Source organism: Canis lupus, chromosome 6 (genome assembly GCF_011100685.1).
Source record: "Canis lupus familiaris isolate Mischka breed German Shepherd chromosome 6, alternate assembly UU_Cfam_GSD_1.0, whole genome shotgun sequence".
Taxonomy (NCBI): domain Eukaryota; kingdom Metazoa; phylum Chordata; class Mammalia; order Carnivora; family Canidae; genus Canis; species Canis lupus.
Genome location: NC_049227.1, coordinates 7,538,797 through 7,559,558, shown reverse-complemented (window position 1 = coordinate 7,559,558; position 20,762 = coordinate 7,538,797). Strand labels below are relative to the sequence as shown.

At 54.1% G+C, this 20,762-nt stretch overlaps 1 protein-coding gene across 7 annotated transcripts in view; it reads right to left on the bottom strand.

Annotated features, from left to right (window-relative positions):
- The window catches only part of DTX2 (deltex E3 ubiquitin ligase 2), a 38,703-nt gene continuing 17,941 nt past the window's right edge, over positions 1-20,762 (bottom strand). For 6 of the 7 annotated variants that reach the window (XM_038539161.1, XM_038539163.1, XM_038539165.1 and 3 more), the window contains 7 exons: positions 14,753-14,859; positions 9,099-9,239; positions 6,188-6,261; positions 4,642-4,800; positions 3,451-3,612; positions 1,741-1,830; positions 1-640 (listed from right to left, as the gene is read on the bottom strand). In XM_038539161.1, coding sequence (XP_038395089.1) covers positions 413-640; positions 1,741-1,830; positions 3,451-3,612; positions 4,642-4,800; positions 6,188-6,261; positions 9,099-9,239; positions 14,753-14,859 — 961 coding nt within the window. In that variant the 3' untranslated portion in view covers positions 1-412. The remainder of the gene's footprint in view (positions 641-1,740; positions 1,831-3,450; positions 3,613-4,641; positions 4,801-6,187; positions 6,262-9,098; positions 9,240-14,752; positions 14,860-20,762) is intronic. The other variant, XM_038539167.1, reaches the window with a different exon arrangement.

Genomic DNA, 20,762 nt, shown 5'->3' with positions numbered 1-20,762 from the left:
TTTGGCTATATGGCATTTATTGCAAACAGAATGTCTGAGGTATGAGAAGCTGACCCGGAACCCACGCCTGCCCAGGCCATGATGGGGCAGTCTGGCCTCACCCCACACCAGGCCCCCGGCACTATGAACCCAAAGCCGCCTGCCCAGGGCAGGGCCCCACACACTGAGGTAGCTGCATCTTAAGCCCCCACGAGTACAACTCCCCAGGCTTGCCCAACTCCCACACACATCCAGGCCTGGAGGGGAGGAGGCGGCAGAAGGCAGGCCCCCAACACACACCGCAGCCTCTGAGGAAAGGCACCTTCCTGCCCGCCCATACCAGGGGCAGCCCAGCTGGCGGTGTGGGTAGAGGGTGGCTGGTGGCCAGAGGCAGGCATGGTAGGGAGGGGAGGGGGCTGGCCAGGTTGGGGAGTCACGGCTGCTCCAGGCAGTCCTCAGTCACTCCCTGGGCAGCCAGCTCAGCCAGCACATTCTGCAGGTAGTTGGGGTCAGGGTAGCCGTGGCCTGTCACGTTGCGGTCCATCTCTGTCTTGTGGTGGATCTCATTCCACACCACTGTGTCCGTCTCTCCTGTGGTGCTGGAAGTCCCTACTGTGAAGATAAGTCGCCTCTTCCAGGCTACCTTCAGCAGTTCCAGGACCTGCCGTGGGGAACGGGAGAGGAGGAAGGGTCTGGTGAACAAGCCCAGGCCTGGGCATGGGTTTTTCCACCCAGGAGCAGCAGGGGACCAGTGTGCTAGCATTGGCTGTGCCCTCTTCCTTCCCTGGTCTCACCTGCCCCAGCAGTGAGGGCCAGGACGGCAGCAGTGGCCACCCACCAAATGCCAGCTGTAGGCACACTGAGGGATGGAGAAGCCCTTTGTTCGATCCCTACTGTGCACCACTTGCAGGGCAGGGACCGGGCCACTCTCCTAAGTGACCTCATCTACAGTCCTGGACCTAGAGCCCCACCTGTTGGGGTCCCCAGCCTCTGGCTCCAGTCCTAACTCCCCTTCCAGAACTCCACCTGCTGACCTGACTGCCCAAGACGACCCCCAACCTCAGAGGGTGAGTGCTGCCATCCTCTGTACTGCTCAAGCCACACCTGGGGCCAGGCTAACTCTGCCCTACTTCCAAGTCAGCCTCTCCCTCCAGAGGGAACCCCTGCTTCTCTGCTCCCCCATGCTCAGCAACCTGCAGGCTAGGCTCACAGCAGCTAGAGGGAACTTTTTCATACCTCCAATCAGCACTACCCAGGGCAGCCTGTCCCCAGGCCTCATTGCCCCCACATGGGGCTCAGGCTCCTCCCCTAGACTCTTCACACTCTCCTGTCCAGCCTACCTCCATGATTCTCAAAGCCACCACTCTGAGCTCTTCTGTCTGCTTAGAATGCTCTCCCCCTAGTCTCAGTGCAGAGGTAGCTCAGTGCCGAGGTGGCTCTGCAGGCCATCCCAGTCACCCTGTTCTGTCCTGCCCCCACTCCCACCCCACCAATCTCATCACGCTAGCCTGACTGAAGACCAGGTGACCTGGCCCAAGAGGTTGCTGGAAGAGGCCTCCTCTCCCCTCTAGTCCTCTCCCTTGGGGGAGCATGCCTAATGCACAGCAGTCCCTGGGAGCCCTAGAAGAAGATGATGAGCTAAGCAGAGAAGGTATGGCCAGCAGGCTAGACCCTCCCTAAATCACCTGCTCAAATTGTCCACAAGCAGCCAGGCACAGGCCTACCAGCTGGGGGCCCTCCCCAAGGGTTGCAGGGCCTTACCTTGCGGCCCTGGGCATTGTCTGGAAGGTAGCACTGGCGGGGAAACCCCCTGGCAGTGAACGGCTTCCCAGGGTTGGGGTGCTCCGGGCCCTGCAGGAAGAACAGACACTAGGAGTAGGAACATCCTGAGAGGAGCGCAGCAGCCCAGCCCACGCTAGGCCTCCTCTGCTGGGGCTATTCCTGTACTCAAAGTGACCAAATAAATTGGTGTCTCAAATCCTGCCCCTCAGAGACCCGACATGACACGGCCTCCCCCCAGTGACCACCTTCCTTGACCCCATGCCACTAGATGTGGCAGACACTTCTGCTAATGTCTCCCCCTTCCCTGATGAGACTGGAACTCATCAAAGGCCAAGGCACATGCTCCCACCCCGCTGGTGTTTGCCTCCAGGTGCTGGGCTCTGCGGCCTAGATGGCAGGGCCTCCTTCCTGACACCCTTACCCCTTGCTCAAGATGGAGCCACTGTGGGGCCTGAGACAGTGCAAATAGAGCAGAAAGGTAGGGGGCTGGGAACAGCAGAGGGCCCTTGCTCGTGCCCTCTGCCACTCGGAGGCACACCATGTACAACACCACATTTCCCCCCCTGCTCTGTGACTCTAAGGCCGTCAGGAATGTTTTTTTTTTTTTTTTTTTTTAAAGGTTTTATTTATTCATGAGAGAGAGAGGCAGAGACACAGGCAGAGGGAGAAGCAGGCTCCACACAGGGAGCCTGATGTGGGACTCGATCCCGGGACTCCAGGACCTGGGCCCAAAGGCAGACACTCAACCGATGAACCATCCAGGCGTCCCATGTTTTTTTTTTCTTTTTAAAGATTTATTTATTTGCTCATGAGAGACAGAAAGAGAGACAGAGAGAGGCAGAGACACAGGCAGAGGGAGAAGCAGGCTCCACTCAGGGAGCCTGATGTGGGACTCGATCCCGGGACTCCAGGATCACGCCCTGAGCCGAAGGCAGACGCCCAACCACTGAGCCACCCAGGCGTCCCTTGTCTGGAATGTTTTTAAAATTCACTATGACCCACTGAAAAGATGTGGAGGGAAACCAGGAAAAAGAACATTGTTGAACAGGGACACCCCACCTATCAGACGGGCCCATAAGAGTCCTGGTCTCCATTGCCCTGTTTATCCACCCCTCACACACCTGGCCACCACCTAGCCACCACCCATGCAAGAGGCCCAAGGCCCCAGGGCTCCTATCTGGGTCTCTACTGGGACCCTAGGGCCTTCTGCTCAGGTTCCAGTCTTATTCTTGCCACCAGAGCTGACCGTGCACACCCAAGGCAGGCCTGGATCTGGCCACTGAGCTGGCCTCTCAAGAGCAGTCCTTACTGTTGGCATCTCCCTGCCCTATGGGGTTCCCCCATTATTCAGCCCCTCAACACAAGCACACAAGCATTCTTCTTGTTTGTACATTCTTCTGCCCAATACATGCCCAGCTAAGATGTCTCCACCTTCAGGATGCCCTCCCTGCATCAGGAAAGGGCTGAAGGCCATCTCTTTGTTTCCACAGCCCTATAAGCTTATTCTACCCCCAGATGCTAGAGCCCTTTGTTTCCTGAGAGCCTGAAATTGGGAAGCCAGGGCATCCTGAGTGACCCAGGGATCAGACTGCTGGGAGAGGGGTGAAGCAGGAAGAAGAGTGCCCCAGAGTGAGAGGGACCAATTCCAGAATGGTCCAAGGAGGCTCCTCTTGTACCAGGGCCCCTTACCTGGATGCCGTGAGGAATGTTGTAAACTATGAGTATTGTCCCGCAGTCCTCATGGCCAGGGAGGGATACTTGGAACTTGAACACCTCCATCTTGCCCCGGGGTTGGGTCCCAGTTTTCTCTCCATAGATGGTTTTGCAGGAAGGACACTGCAAACTTCCGTCCTGAGACGAAGCAGAGCACCACAGACTGAGCCCGTGGCCCTGAGAGAGTGCCTAGGCGCAGCCACCTGGGGCACAGGTGGGCTCACTGCTCCACAGCAGGTCCCTGGCTTATCACCCCACTCCCTCCTTGCATAGAAACCCGATCCTCGGGATGCCTGGGTGGCTCAGCAGTTGAATGGCTGCCTTTGGCCCAGGGTATGATCCTGGAGTTCTGGGACCGAGTCCCAAGTCGGGCTCCCTGCGTGGAGCCTGCTTCTCCCTCTGCCTGTGTCTCTGCCCCCCCCCCCCCCCTCTGTGTCTCTCTCACGAATAAATAAAATCTTGGGCAGCCTGGGTGGCTCAGCGGTTTAGCGCTGCCTTGAGCCCTGGGTGTGATCTTGGAGACCCGGGATCGAGTCCCAAGTCGGGCTCCCTGCGTGGAGCCTGCTTCTCCCTCTGCCTGTGTCTCTGCCTCTCTCTCTCTCTGCTTCTCATAAATAAATGGATAAAATCTTTAAAAAAAATAAAATAAAATCTTAAGAAAGAAAGAAAAGAAACCCAATCCTCACGGCTTCCCTGGAAAGATGTTCTACTAGGAGACTGGCATCAAGTAGGCAAATCAGGTTTATGCACAGAAGAATCTATGGTCTGACAGGTTTCAAATCAAACAAAAAACCCTGTGACCTATCACTGCTGGTGCTGGCACCCTGGCTGGTTCAGAGAGCACAGGGATACTTCAGGGAGAGGAAGCCAGGCCCAATGGTCTGCCACATGACTCAGGTCTTTCTCTCTGTCCTCCTAACCTCCGTCCACTCTGGTTAAACTCCCCTGCAGAATGGCACCCAGGTGTCACTTGCCACCCTCAGCCCCCCAGTGGCCAACCTCTTTTCTGCTGCAGGCCAAGGCCTGCCGACATCTCAAGGCTGCCTCCTAGGGTGTCCTGGGCCCTCTGCAGGGCAGCGGCAGTCAGTCAGATGCAGCAGGACCAGGGCAGGCCCATGGGCAGGTCACCCGGGCCCCCCGCCCATCCCAGGGACAGAGGTGTGGCACCTTGTTCCCATTGCAGTACATAGCCAGCAGACACAGCAGGTGGAAGGCATGGCTGCACTTGGCAAGGCGGCCCACTGCCACTGGCCCAATGGTCTTGCTGTGGGTCACGTCGCTGTACCCGGACACCACGGACAGTTTCTCCATACAGATGATGCAGTCCTGGAAGGAGACCAGCACAGGGCATGCTCACCAACAGCTTGCTGAGCCACAGGCGTGGAGGTATTCTTAATAGGAAAAGGCCTTCCTCTGCTGAAACACCAGGATTCTGGGCAGTCTGGTAGTCAGCTGTCCCAGAGGCTGGAAAGACCGGTGAGTCACCAGGATCTGTGCCCTCAAAGGGCTCACCACAGTCAAGGGGAAAACAGACAACCACAAGCACAGGCCACACAGAGGCAGGGAAAGGGGAAAGAACAGGCAGGCTGAGAGGCGAGGCCCTTGAAGTGGGGTATCACAAGGAAAAAAGGACAAGGTGAGCAAGGATGGGAATACACAGTCCAAGGAAAGTGCAGAGAATGTCGTGAAGCAGGAACCAGCAGAGTCTGGGAACAGCAGTGGCAGCCACCGGGGCCGAGGGGTAAGTAGGGTATAAAAAGCCAGACGGGACAGGACCAGGTCCCCGAAGGTTCTGATGGCCACACTCAGGAGCTGGGCTTTGTCTCACACGTCAGGGGCCTTGTAGAGGAGTTTTAAGGTTGGGGGTACCAGCACAATCACAACTGTGTGTAAGCTGAGTGGCAGCTTGGAGGACAGGAGGCTGGCATGGAGCAGCCCAGGTATGGCAGGGCCACAAGGGCAAAGACAAGGACACTGATGTGGGCGCTGTCAGGTGGGAGCATAGACAGGGCTGGAGGGATGGTGGGAGACACAAGGATGGCCTCCAGGTTACTGAACCTTTTTCACCCAGAGCTGCAGGAGAGTCCTGCACAGGCAGAGTATGTGGTTCTGTACTGGCGTAACTACCCTTTAACCCATGACTCCCACCCACCACCCTCAGAGTCCTTGGAGCTCTCCATTCAAATCAGAGACCAGTGGCACTGTAGACCCCAAAACACGGCTCAGCACAGAGGATCGGGTCCTATTGAAACTGCTATGAGGGTCTGCAGGCCCTGTAATTACAGGAAGGCTAACCAGCTCTCCCAATAGCCAGAGGGGCAGGGCTGCTTTGGGGACAAAGTCACTACTTTTCCCCAGCTCGGTCCTCGGGGAATGGGCAGGCTCTCCCATCCCTTGTCTCCAGGACCCTCCAAGGCCCCAGAGTGGCACAGGAAGAGGGCTACACAGAGGCCCGTGTAGGAGCCTTGCTCAGAACTACAGCTCATCAGCAGCAAAGCTAAAACCAGAATGCAGGCCCCTGAAGCCAGATCACCTCCTCCTGGTAAGGCCTGCCTCCCGTGGGAGGCTGGGTGATTAAACCCGAGTACCCGAAACAAGGCCGGAACCTTAGGGAAGTACCCACTCAGCAGAGAAAGGCCAGTATCTTTCACCTCAGGAGCCACCCCTTGCCTCCAAACAAAACCAGAGGCAGCGTGGCTCCTGTGACACATACCTCATCTGAGGCCATTTTCAGCTCTTCCGTATATTTTTTTATCACCTGTTCTGGCTCTGGCTTTGGAGTCCCTCCTAGAAGAGAAAGGAACATCAGCGGTGTCCCAAGGGGTATGAACTGGAGATGCTGAATCCAGAGAGAAGGAGGACAAGGGAGAGGCCCAAGCTGCCAGGAGGGACGTTTAGAGGGGCCAAGACGGGAGGACTGAGTGTGCGAGAGGAGAGACATGACACTAGTGCAGACACTCAGAGCTCTGCCTAACAGAGCCCTATCCGGTCCACCCGCTGGAGGCCCGATCCCAGAAGCCCTGGAGGCAGCTGGATGAGGACCAGAGACAGCTGCTGTTCATAGCCCTCAGGAGTCACAGACTGGGCCTCCTCCACACATCCCCACACACTTCGGTCAGGAGGCTCTTCAGAGGATGCACAGAAAAGTCAAACAGCAGCTGCTAAAACAAACTACTCTGGAGCAGGTTTTGGCAGCGCTGTTTCACTCAACTGCCACTACTCTCGTGAGAAAGCCGAGGCAAAAGTAGTTCCAGGGGCTGAACATGCAGCGGCAGACATCTGTGCGCACGCCACCTGCAGACAATGCCACACAGACACGGTCACCACAAATCACAGGTTTCTCTCTCCTGGCCCTGGGCTGTGAGGTTTCAGTGACACACCAAGCCTGGGAAGGAGCCAAGACGCAGCAGGAAGTGTATTCTGGCCACCTCCTCCTCGGTGCGCACACACACTCGAAACCAGGAGGGGCGGCCCTGCACCTCCATCAACGTTGAGCCTGACACCACATCAGCCCCCCATACCCCCAAAACGAGAAACTCCCCCAGTTGGTGAGAGAATTGGCCAGGCCCGGGTCTTCTCCAGCCAGAGGCAGTGGCAGAATGACAGAGAATGCAGCAAAGCCGTGCGGGAGCAGAAAGGGGGGCCTGGGGAGACCAGTGCAGCCGGGAAAGGCCCTGGCAGGGCTCTTCTTCCCGCTTTGGGTCGCAGGGCAGGTCCTGCTTCTAGCCTCTGACCCCAGAAGGACCCTGGTTTGAACCCAAGCTCATAGCCACTGGCTACAAAGACATACAAGCCCGAGGGCTCCACAGCCAAGTGCCCTCAAAACTAGAGAAGGCCTGGGTGCGGCTGGGAGCAGGCAACGTCAGGGGTGATTCTGGCCACCCTGGGACCAAAGCACATCACCGGAATCTCAGTTCTTCACCTAATGGAGACCTCATCCTGACCCAAACTATGACTGTGGTGAGGGCATGAAGTGCGATTATCTGAGAGGCAGCTACGGGCAAAAGAATACCATCCCCCCTTCCACAAACGTATCCCCCACCCCCTCACTCACGCACCCCTCCTCATCCACATACATAAATGTCCCCACACTCCCTTCACATGCGCACCCCATTCATTCCCATACAAACGTATCCCCCACCCCCCCACACACACCTGACACCCCCGTCACACATGCACCCCACATTCCCATACATGCAAACCCTCCCTCAAATACAGACCCATACACACAGATTTCTAGGCCCCTGACAGTCACTGGTGAGAAAGCCAGGCCAAAGCACAATGACCACTGGCACTGGTAGCCGTCCTGGTAGCTGGAACTCTACTCAGAGACAGAGGAGGGGTGTTTTAGAAAAGCTTGGCTACAGGCCAGTCTGCAGAAGGACCCCGGGACCCCATCTGCCAGGACTAGTCTCAGGCCCAACTTTGGTGAGGCCTGGCTCAGCATCCCATTTCCTAGCTCCTCATCCTTGCCTAGGTGGTCTTTTAGAACTGAAGGTAGCTTTCCAGGAGCCACATTTCTCTAAGGGGGCCAGCCAGGTGACCACCAACTCCAAGAAAGGGATATCTGAGCCCAAGAGGAAGGCCAAAGTGTCTGCCAAGAGCCTGTGTTTTTCCCAGGCAAGTCAGAATGTCTCAGGAAGCTCTGGACCTGTCCTGCCCCCAAATCTGTTTCCACCTCCAAGGCAAAGGAAGAAGGAAGTGGGTCAAGAGCTCCAAGGCGTGCCTGACTGCCAGGATCGGGGTGAGGCAGGGAATGGGGTGTAAAGCCCCACCACTCCCTGGGCCTCCCTGCTACCTGCAGGGCTGGGGTTTGACAGGCAATCGCCATGATCAGGGTAGCCCCCATGACCACGTGCTGGGTGCCTCATATTGGATTTTCTATTCTTCCCATGCCTGATCTACTAAGTAGGAGGTGCTGGCTTGTGAATGGAGGCACAAGCATGAGATCATGAAACAGGAGCCAAGACTGGCACCCAGGATGGCTGAGCCAGAGCCATGCTCCCTGCTCAACCACATCACACTGAAGATCACTGGGGTTCCAGCAGTCCATGTATCTCCAGCCCAAAGATGGAGGCAGAGCCGCTACTGGCTTTCAAAATGGCAGGTTTAAAACTTACTACCCACAGGACCCTTCATGTAGGTCTGGTTAAAACTCACAAAAGCTTCCATGGTTCTGAAACCCCTCCTTCTTGGCCATGTGATGGGAGGAGAGTGGTCACTGGGGGACCCCTCTGACGTAGTCCTGCATGATGGCCAGAGAGGGCTGGGGGCCTTTCCTGAGACACATGCTGGACAGGCTGGGAGGGACAAAGTACCCCCCATTCCAAGCTGGCCTCGCCTCATGCCTATGTTTATAGTCACAGAGTCCTCAAGAATAGGCCCCTCACACTCATACTGTGCCAGGAACACAGGAGCTGAACTCTGGGTTTTCGGTGGTAAGTGATTCTGGGGACCCCCTCTGCACGGAGGGCAGGCAGAAGGGCCACTGAGCCCCTCTCCTTGGGGTAAAGGAAGCAGAGAAGGGCTGTGGGGTCAGAGAAGAGCGATCGATGCAGGAGAGTCAGAGGCAGCAAGACTCAGAGGCTTAGCAGAGGCCAGAGAGTATTTGTGAGCAGGACTACCTTTCATGGACATTTTCCTCAATCTCTTAACTGAGCTGTGACTTTTAGAGGCCAGACAGGAGGCGGGAGGGCTGGCAGGCTGGGGTGCGCGGCTAAGACACACAGGGAGTCCAATGGCTGACATCAGAATACTCGTCATGCCTACACGGGGTGCGAGATCAGACATGCAGAGAGGGGAGAAACGTTAGAAGGAGTCATTCGGCATGGGATGTCCACAAACCCCGGCCAAGGCAAGGTGGCACTGTGAATGACCAGCAGGACCCATCGATCTTCCTGAGGAATCGGCTGCTCGAGGCTTGAGGCAGCTAAGCTCCAGGCCAGGAAGCAGTGAAATGCCCAGCTCATCAGAGTCCCGCAGGTATCAGTACGAGCCACCAACCAGCCTCAGCTCACGGCAGGCAGGGAAGGAGGTAGGGCGAGGCCATTTGCTTCAGGAGGGCAGAGGGAAGGATGCCATCCCAGGAAGCCTCCTAAGGTGTTCTGAGCGGGATCTCCTTGTGCCAGGCACAAGGACATGGAAGGACACAGGCAAGCTATGGAGACAAGATCTCAAGCTCACAGCTCTCTCCCTGCACTCCCCCTGGCTGTGCCCTCTGGGCTCCTGGTCACCTTGTCACTCCAGTGGGGTTCTATTTGCTTTCTACACCCCATCTGGCCCATCTAGGTGTTCCTAGTGCCATCGCTAGGGTGAGCAAGCAGGAATGCTGGCTCTGGGCCTGCTCCCCCACTGAGGCATCCCCATGGCCCCTGTGGCTGCTCCTCTGACGCAGCATAGGCTCTAACAGACTTCTCTGTCCTAGATGGTAGCACCACGGACATACCCATAGAGAGAAGGCCTCACTCAACTGGCGTTCCACACGCGGTCTCGCTGGACTCTCACTCCACCCTGCTCCCTTGGCACTCCCCGAGGACCTAAAACTTCCTGGCACACAGCCTGTCCTCCTGGTGGAGCCCCTATTCCTGACCCACAGCTGGCCTTGCCATCCATAGCACCACCTACCCAATCCTCCCTGCCCTCTGTCCAGCTCAAAAGCACCTCCTCCACAGCTGAAGGGAGCTCTAGGCTCTCCTCAGTCACCTCCCTGAGCGGGGCTTGCTGAGTGCTCTGAATCAGGCTCAGGAGCAGGGTACAGAGGGCAGCTGGGGGTAGGAAGCAGAGATCTTGGATGGGCCGGGCAGATGGCGCTGCCCATTCCAGAGGCAGTGCAGGTGGGAGGGGGAAATCTGCCCCTGGGACCTGTCCAGGCCAGCCACCTTGGCCTCTTCTGAGAACAAAGACTCAATGTGGCCAACAGACCCAGTCAGGGACAGAAGCAGAGGCCAGCCAGCAGCCTGGGCAGCACAGCAGAGGACGGTAGGGTGCACTGCGGCGGCCACTTGCAAGAGACACGAAAGCACACATCAGAAGACCAAGGCCGTACCCTGGGCCCTCACTCATTGGGCAATGCATTGCCACCAGTGTCTCAAGGTTGGCTACTCCTGAGCTCAGATGTGGGTTTTAAATAAATGTTAGGCGGATCGAATGACAAGCAGGCACAGGGGGTGGGGAGCCACAAAGATGGAGGGGATAGGAACAATGCTTTAGTAGAACCCTGGGCCTTTGCACTGACTGTGACCTCATCCCCCAGCACTCACTGACGCAGCACTTCAACCAGACGTTTCCCCAGGCGTCACCTAGGAGGAAGCTCTTCCTTGATCCCTCTATCTAGAAGGGTCACTCCTCCTCTGTCTCTGTCCCCTTTACCTTTAGTGTTCTTACTACGTGAAAGGACTTGTGTCTCTGTTTTGTGACAGCTGTCCTCCCTGCACTGAGCACCTAGGGCAGGGCCCAGTCACAGAGGTGCACAGTATCTATCTGCTGGGTAACCGGCTGTACCTGAATGCTGCCAGGTGGCCTTTGTGAGGCCAGCATGAACACTGCTTCTGCCCTTGTCAATGCAGGACCCTCCCCTGAATTTGAGTCATAGACACAGAAGTCTCAACTTAGAAAGCTGCAGAGCAGCAGCTCCTACTCTGTGGGTCTGCCTCTTTTTTTTTTTTTTTTTAAGATTTATTTATTTATTTACGACAGAGAGAGAGAGAGAGAGAGAGAGAGAGAGAGAGACAGAGAGACAGAGACACAGGAGGGAAAAGCAGGCTCCATGCCGGAAGCCTGACGTGGGACTCGATCCTGGGACTCCAGGATCGTGCCCTGGGCCAAAGGCAGGCGCCAAACCGCTGAGCCACCCAGGGATCCCCTGGGTCTGCCTTCTTGTGAGAAAGTGTGAAAATAACTCCACACCTACACTTCGCAAAAGCAACATCCACTGGACAGGACAGGGTTGAGGGGATGCCAAGACGGACCATCACACCTTCCCAACAGCGGGGCTCAGGGACAGCCCCCTCACCTCCACACGCCATCACAAACTGCCGTCGTCCCCAAATAACTATAACTGTTTAGATGGCCTTAGCTTCTCCACTTATCTGAGAGGATTCCCACTTAACCACTAGAGATCCAGAGAGATCAGCCCCTGTCGAGGTCAGATGTGTAAACACCTCCCCCCTTCTGACACCTTTGTCTCATGACTGGGGCTCAGGTCCAAGCCTGTCCTCTGACTGGTCTTAGCAAGCCGGGTCCCAGCTCCACTTGTCCCCGGCTTCCCAGCCTTGGGTGGGCTACAGCAGCATAAAACACACACACTCCAAGGAGGGCTGGGCCATGCCACAGCCAGTGGAGCTGTCACCTGAGGGCACTGCTGGCCTGACCTGGAGGTAGCTTCTCTGTGGACTGCCTCTGTGAGGGTAGTGGGGTACACGGTCCTTTCACAGCATGACCAATTGTTTGCAATCCTACCCCAAAACCCTACATCTACCTCATTGTGGCCTGAGTACTCCCGAATCCATAAATGTGGCCCAGGGAAAGATGACATTCTCCTGACTCTACTTCCTGGGGCCTAGCTCAGGATCTCTGCTTCCCTGGCACCTCAGACTAGAATCCCATTGACAGGTACAAGGCAGAGTCTGTGTCCAGAGGAGATGGCATCTGGCTATGGACGCCAGTCTCTACTTCTTGCTGGCCAGGACCAAGTTCCACAATCTTTGAGGTCTGCTTCCCCAATGAGTAAAATGGAGGTTAAGAGACCTGCCTATCTCTAGGACTGACCTGAGAGCCAGGTGAAAGCAGACACTGAGGACACTCTGGGATAGAGACTAAGAGGGTCCTCAATCTCAAGAGCAAAAGAAAGGGAGCAAGTGTTACTCAATCCCCAGACTACTTCTGAGCTGTGTTTAAAAAGGTTTTATAGCATCTGTATTCAAGCCTTAGTGACTACAGAGCTGAATGGAGCTCAGCCATGTGCTGGCCACACCTGGTCACCCACAACCTTTCTCCAGTGAGACCACCGCCTCATACACGAGCATACACATACACACAACACACATATTCAGACACACACGCACACCGGTCTGACTCATGTGTTGCCACAAGAAGACCTAAGGTGGGGGAACTTTGCAATCACATCTCTGCTTACTGTTCTCTCTGCCCCAGCAGAGGGCTGATGGCTGAGCAGCTGAAGTAGGTTCCAGAAGGCCCCACTCTCCTGTCTTCTATAACCTCTCTGGCTGGTACCTATATCTCCTTCAAAGGCTCTTCCCAGCATCCCACCCGCAGTTTGTTTCTTTCTTTCTTTTTTTTTTAAGATTTTTTAAAATTTATTTATTCATAGAGACACAGAGAGAGAGAGAGAGGCAGAGACAGACAGAGGGAGAAGCAGGCACCATGCAGAGAGCCTGACGTGGGACTCGATCCAGGGTCTCCAGGATCACACCCTAGGCTGCAGGAGGCACTAAACTGCTGCGCCACCAGGGCTGCCCCCATTCGCAGTTTCTGTAAGCCCATACATTCCACCCATGGGGGCAGAGGCCATCCCATTCCACCCTAGACGGCTCTCCTGAGCTGCACATCCAAATGCCCACTGCCTCCGGGAGAACTCCCCTGGGCTAGGACCACAGGCAGCACCCTCACCCCTTCCTGTACTCCCAACAGACTCGGGAGTAGCACAGTGTAACTGCTGTGAAACCAGCTTCCAGGGCCCAGAATGCCTGCAGCTGAGTTCCAGCTCTGCCAAGGGCTGACTGTCTCATCTTGAGAAGTTTCTGGAATTCTCCGAGGCTCAATTTCCCTAAGTGTAAAATGGGTGGCCTAGTCAGCTGGGCATCTGCCTTTGGCTCAGGTCATGATCCCAGAGTCCCAGGATCGAGCCCCTGATCAGCAGGGAATCTGCTCCTCCTTCTGCCCCTCACTCTGCTCATGCTCTCTCTCTCTCTTTCAAATAAATAACATCTTTTAAAAATAAAATAAGGGACACCTGGGGGGCTCAGTGGTTGAGCCTTCACCTCAGGTTGTGATCCTGGGATCCTGAGATCAAGTCCTGTATCAGGCTCACCACAGGGAGCCTGCTTCTCCCTCTGCCTGTGTCTCTGCCTCTCTCTCTGTTTCTATCATGAATTAATAAATAAAATCTTTTTTAAAAGATTAAAAATAAATAAATAAAATAGGAATAAAAGTTCCTACCTTCACAGGGCCGTTACAGAAGAAATGAAGGAAGATACATGTGAAGTCCCCTGCCAGTAATGCTGGCAGGCGCACACTGGGCCTTGTTCTATTCCTTCTCTCTTGACTCATCCAGTCACCAAGACAGAAGCTCTTGCCTCTACCACTACTAAGGCCCGAGTCAGGTGTTGGCTGGCTCCCCTGAGCCATGGAGTCAGACCCTGCACGGGTCTCCCTCCTCTAGGCCTGTCCCCTCCAGCCTCTGGTGCTACTACAGTGACTCACTTAACACATAGACTTAGGTTATCATATTCTCCTGCTTCAACTTCACTATACTCCCCCGTCTATCTTTCTATTACACTTGGCTTTCCCAATCATTAAAAAGTAACTTTCAGGGGATCCCTGGGTGGCTCAGCGGTTTAGCACCTGCCTTTGGCCCAGGGCACGATCCTGGAGTCCTGGGATCGGGTCCCACATCGGGCCTGCTTCTCCCTCTGCCTGTGTCTCCTGCCTCTCTCTCTCTCTCTCTATCATGAATAAATAAATAAATAAACAAATAAAACCTAGTTCATTAAAAAAAATAATAATAAAAAAATAAAAAGTAACTTTCAGTAACTCCCTACCCTACAAAAGGAATTTTTTTTAAAGGAATTTTAAAAACGGTTCAAAGGTGTATGGTTAACATAAGATCGAGTTGGACTCAAAGCCACTTATTCAAAGCATATCTCCAGCCAAAATAACTGAGTTCCCCAGAGGGCCCCTTCAGGAAAATGTGTAAAGCACTTCAGGAGAGAGAAATGACTCAAACCATAATTAAAGTGACGTTGAAATTTCAAAGATGGGGAAAAGTCTACACCAGGGTACCCACTGACATTAGGCTGACTAGTCCCCCGAGAGACCAGACCGAGGGGTGCCCAGGCTCACTCACTGAGGGTACACAATCACTGCAAAGAGGCACTGCCTCCCCAGTCTGCCCCCCCAGGAGCCCCCGTGGCTTTCCATGAGAACGGAGAGGGTAATGACCCCTGTCCCACAATCTCCTCCCATTCTCCCACTGCCTCCACATCCTGCTCCCTGCAAGACACAGCCTGTTCTGGAACCCAGGACCCAGGAGGGTGCCTACCTGCAAGGGCTTGCTGGACCCGGCTGGGCTTCGGCATCTGCATCTGCATGGGCACTGCGGCAGGGATGCTCCCAGGACTGCTCACAGGACCGCTGGGGAGGGAGGCACTTGGGGAGAAGAGAGAACAAAGCTGAATGTAGGAGCCAACTTAGCAGAAACAAGAGCCAGAGCGAGACCAAGATACGAATACCCTGGCACTGCTGGGGCCTTGATAGCTTCACTTTGTGTGGCCACTTCAGTGTGAATGAGGACTTCTCGGTTTGTTTGTTTTTAATTAAAGATACTGATAACTGGAAAGAAGAGGAAAGAAATCTGAATTTTACCACTCTCAGACCCAGAATAACCTAGAGAAGCTGAATACTGAGGACGGGAAGCCCAGAGCCTGGCCTACCACCATAGCAAAACTCTTAACAGGGAGAGTCAAACCCCAAGCCAGGTAAACAGGAAAGGGGGCATCATCAGCAAGCAGGTACAGGGCCAGGGTGGGAAAGAACATTGCTGAGGTGTGAGGCTCAGCTTTTTACAAGCTATCAAGAAGGAAGGTTTAACTGTCAAAAAAAAAAAAAAAAAAAAAAGTTTTCCTGGACAATTCAAACTCTGAAGACAATCCTAAAAGAATTTTGAGCTCACTAGCTTTGTCAGAATTAGGGCTTTATGGTACCTGGGGAGGGGAAATCTGGCAGAAACCACTCTCACAAGTACTCAAGACCACTATTACCACTAATATGACCAATCAATATCAGGAACCCCAAGAAAGGGTGCTCTGAGAAGGACATAACACCACTTTTGTGGTTTCTGCCAAAACTGCATAAAACCTCAAGCGTGAGAAAGCAACTGACAAGCCCCAAATAAGGGACATTCAACAAAGTTAACTCTTCAAAAGCATCAAGGTTATGGAAGATAAAAACACCGAGGAACTTCTACTGAAGGGAGGATGGGGAGGATAAAGGACAACTGGATAGGAGGTGGAATCCTACAGGATCCTGGGACCGAACAGGAGCAGCACTGCACAAAGTGAAAATCAAGAAAAGTCCTTGGTTAACAGTAACATACTCATGATAGCAATTGTTTGACTTTACAAGATAAGGCAAGGAAGGGAGTTATGGAAACTCTCCATACTATTTTTCTAACTTTTCTATGTATCTAAAATTAGTTCAAAATAAAGAGATTAAAAAAAAATAAGGGTCTTGCTTGCCACAGTAACTATGCTTGCTTGCATCACTCCCTTAGTTTTAAGCCATTATATTTTTCAAGTAATAATAAAGCCTCTGCCACCATGGTTTGAGGGGAGCCCCACACTGGCAAACAATTGGTGTAGATGGCCCCAAGATGCCTGCTGACCCCCTGTGCTGCCCTGCCGCCCCCACTCACCTGCCACTGGGATTCCTGTATCTTCCAGTCCATCTCATCTCTGCCCATGCTAAAGATGGCAACACCAGAAGGGTTATGAAACCCTTCCAAATAGTTCCTACACTGGAGCTCCCCAAGGTCAGGGCCAGGTTGCATTCATCTGTTCCACTGGGCCTAGCCTGGAGCCCAGAAGATGCTCCGGAAATGATGGCCAGCTCCAATCTACAGTGCTACCCTTACAGCTGTCAGCAAACCAACAATGTGCCTGGTTCATGGCAAATGTTTCTGGAAGCAGCCTCAGATACTTCCCCTATCACCAGCGCCAGGGTAACAGATCCTGCTGGTGTAAACTACCTGGAGCTGGCCAGTTCTGATCCAAATCAGAATCTCACACTCAGCTGGTGCTGAAGCTTCTAGGGCCCCTGCATGGGGTTGGGAGCACGGCAGGTGTTCTAGTATTTGTCTGAATAGATATTTTGTTTTCATTTCTGGATTGTTCTCCCCCAAGAGAATCACCTGTGTGGCCACTCTATGCAGATCAGACTTCTTGCTGTCCTCAGCTACTCTCAAGCTCGAGAGAACAATGGACCTGGTTCTGGAGAGCTTTGATAATGTAATGGAAGAGCTGGGCATACAGGACACCTGGGCTAAGGTTTTGGCCCCTCTAAATTGTTCAATGTGGAACAACCAGCACACCCCTTCCTGAGCCTGTTTCTCCATTTTCATTTTTTAAAGGAAAGTAGATAATCTCTGATGGTCTTTGCAATTCTCAGGTTCTAGAAGTGAAGGACAGAGCCCTTTCAGGGATTCTTCATCTCCCAAGCCAGTTCTACAGAGGACACTGAACTTGAGCCCTCAGCCAGGAAGTCAGGAAGCTGAAGCTTGGCTCTACAATTCCCCCAAGTTAGTGGGCTACTCATCACTGGCTCAGAGAGGGTCCAAGAAGTGGGATCTTCCTTTGCTGGGAATAGGCATGTATGTGAGGGAGAAGGCCTCAGGTTCCACCCCCAAGAACTAGAGCAGAAAGCAGGCATTAAGGCTACCACTGGACACTCATTCTAGAACTGGGGCCAGGAACTGTGACTAAGTTCTATGGGTCTCACAGTGTTGCCACTTCCCCTATCATTCATCCCAGTAGCTACTCTGTAGGTATCCCTGCAGTGATAGGAGCAGGACAAGAACCCAGGAATTCCAAACATGGGGACTCTTGGGGTGGACAGGACCTCGGAGGTCACCAACTCCCCCTCCACCATCCTCAAAGGGCCCAGACGGGCAGAATGGTCCCCAGCATGGGCACTATTTACCCAACAGAGCACCCTTCTCTGACAATTCCTCCCAGTCACTGCCTCCAGCAACGCTCCTGACCTCCCCTCTTCCTGGTTCTACCTACTAGGCCCAACCTGGCTTTCCTGTCTGGGACTCTCTCCAGGAGCTTCCAAATGGAGCTCAGAACAGGAGACAGAAGGACTTCCAGTCTTCTATGAAGGCAGGATGTGGCAGTCCCAGGCAAGCACAAAAGCCTCCCACCCGCTCCCCACAGGCCAGCAAGCCAGCACTGACCAGCAAGCCCTGACAGCAGGTGCAGTACAAGGAGCGTTAGATGTGGGGTCTGGAGACCCCACTTCCAGCGCCACTCCACCTTAAACCTGCATGCCCTTGGCCAGGTTGAGTCCCCTTTCTGATCAATTTCTCTATGTGTAAGATGAGAGCAATTCCAAAAGGCCCCCAGGATGGTTGTGAGGCTCAATCTCCAGCCCAATACAAATGTTCACTGTTTCCCTGTTCTCAGAGGAGTCAAGGGGACACAGGAAAGCTGAAGGGCTGTCATGCATCTTCCTGCAAGGCCCCCCACGGAAATCCCAAAAACCACAAAATTAGAGCAAAGGGAAAATTCTGGCTTCCCGGCCCAACTCCTTAATCTCAAGAGGGGAGAGAATAGACATAGAAAGAGAACAGAGCTGACCCAAGGGCCTATAGCCAGTCAGAGGAAAGGTACCCCCCTTGGACCCGGGACTCCAAGCATGCAAGCCAGGTGGACTGCAGGAGGGAGTGTTTGCAGAGCCTGGGGGAAGAGCGGCAGCGAGAACACAGCAGATGGAAACAAACTGGGAAAGCCACATCCTAGGGCCACTTAGTGCAAGGGCAAGCCACCCCAAGGCTTAGCCACGCCAAAGCTACAACAGACAGCCGGTCATGATCACCACCTCAAGTCATCAAGATGTTAATTAAGCCACCACACCCTCTACTAAAGAAGACAAGGGTGTACATGACACATTTCGGAAGGTTTTCTATCCAACATCATTAAAACACAAGTCTTGGTGCTGAAAGGATAAAGTTCAGCGACCAGGAATTTTTTTTTTTTTAAGATTTTATTTATTCATTCATGAGAGACACAGAGAGGCAGAGAGGCAGAGACACTGGCAGAGGGAGAAGCTGGCTCCATGCAGGGAGCCCTATGCGGAACCTGATCCCGGGTCCCCAGGATCACACCTTGGGCTGAAGGTGGTGCTAAACCCCTGATCCACCCAGGCTGCCCAGGAAATTTTCTTAAACCCCGGCAGCTGAAGGCGACACTGCCTGCTCAGAAAGCCTCCCAGAGCACAGGGAAATCTGTCAGCCAAGGTTTTATCCGGATTGAGCAAGAGGCGATCTGAAACCACATGGTTTCCAAAATAAAAACCACACGTGTTCCACAAATTTTGATTTTGCTCCTCTGCCTGTTCTTTCCAGTGGCTACCAGTAAATAAGGCTGGTTCTCAGGCTTCCCTAGCCCATGGTGCCCCCAGCCCCGCTGCCCTCTGGGGAATGTCCACCTAATGCAATCAACATTTGTTCAGCTTGGAGAATCAAACCACAGCCCCTAGGGAGACAGAGTTGTCAAGTGTTTTCGACTGTCCTTGTTCGGCTGGGTCGAGAGGCCAGGTATTCATTAAGCCCCCTCCGTTCCATAAGAAACAGGTTAACTGAATGAGGGCCACCCGACAAATAAGACATTGAGAAACCCTGTTTTTCAAAACAGGGAGGGATATGGCCATGTGAGTGAACTGTGCCTCTCCCAGGTCCTGAAAAGCTGGAGGAGCTAGAGATGAACACCCACTTCAGGAGGCAGGCCCCTTTGAGGCGGTTTCAACTAACCTAGCCGGTTGGCCTGGTTCCCTTCTTGGCTTACAACCAAGGCAAGGAGGGCAAGCAGCAACACGCATGGCCAGCAGCACAGGTGAGGCCATGTGGCCCAGCCACCGTCCCTTCTGAAACTTGCCTGGCCTGTGCCAGGGGGGCTCACTTTGGCAGTCTCTCGGGCCCTCAGGCTGGGGAGGGAGGGATGCCAGAGAAATATCAGGGGAGACCAATGGGAGCCCCGTGCCAGAAGAAAGCAACAAAGCCTATTAAGTCACCTGGCTCAATCCCAGAATCCCAGCTATAGAACTATCTAGAAATGTGCCCCAAAATAATTTGTAAGAACTTAAGAAGCCCCAGGAGGCTCAGCAAAACCAACCTAGTAGAAGCAGCTCTAGCCCTGCTGATAACCACTCCGGGCTGGCAGAGAGCATACTTTTCTCTGAAGGATTCTGACCCACATATCAGAGAGGGCCTCACGGAACACTGGGTGGGGCTGACATAACACAGAGCCCTGCTTGCTAATGCCTAAGTGAAAATCCAGGGAGATGGCCAAGTGAAAGCTCCCATTCCCAGAAAGACCTCAGTTCACACACCCCCAGTCCCTAAAGGAGAAGATGCCCCTCCCATCTACGGATACCTCCACGCTATCCTTCAGGAAGTCTCGGTCTTCCCCCTCACTCCACCTGTAAGAGAGCTTCAAGATCTCCCCATGGGTCCCTCACAGCCTGCTCTGGGGCCTGGGTTTAATCCCAGCCATGCCACTTGCTGGCTGTCCTGCCAACCTCCATGTGCTCACCCGGCAGCTGAGGACACCATCTACCAGATGGCCATGAAGAGGATTACTGAACTCATCCACAACCTAGCTATGTGCACTTGGTGAAGGGCAGTCATCACTGTCTTACAGTTGCCAGCAAGGGCCTCTGAAACCCACCTTTAAAAAAATGCTAGAGGCTGATGTCAGCCTAGCCCAACGGGATGCTGCCCCCATGGGGGGTGGGGGAGCCACGGGTCCGCTAGGGGCCCACAAGTCACTCTCTTGGGAACCAGCCCCCATCCGGGCTGCCATTCAGAACTCTCTGGCTGTCCCCCAAGTCCAGCACATTCAATAATGCTCCCCGAGGAGCCACTCTTCAGTGACAGGTCTCCAGGAACCACCTGGAACAACCACCCCCCCACTGGCCACTCCAGGGCTCTCCCAACTTTTCGGTGGCCTCTGGTCCAGGTGGAGTCCAGGCTCATTTCCCCATCCTCCCCCAGGTGCAGAGAGCTCTACAAGACACTGGGCCGATTGTGCCACCGTGGAAGCCATCCTGCTACCTGTTGCCACCTGCCACATACTCAGCATCTTGCTCTCTCAACTGTTAAGCACCAAAGCTGGGCTCACAGCCTTCCCCTGGATGAGTGGGAGGGGACTGAACCTTCCACACCTGTGTCTTCGGTGCCTGGCACAGAGGAGTTGTCTATGAGATGTCCTCAGGTACATGGCAGAGCTATGTGGCACACAGGTATAGCTAAAAGGCCTTTATATGCTTTACAGAGA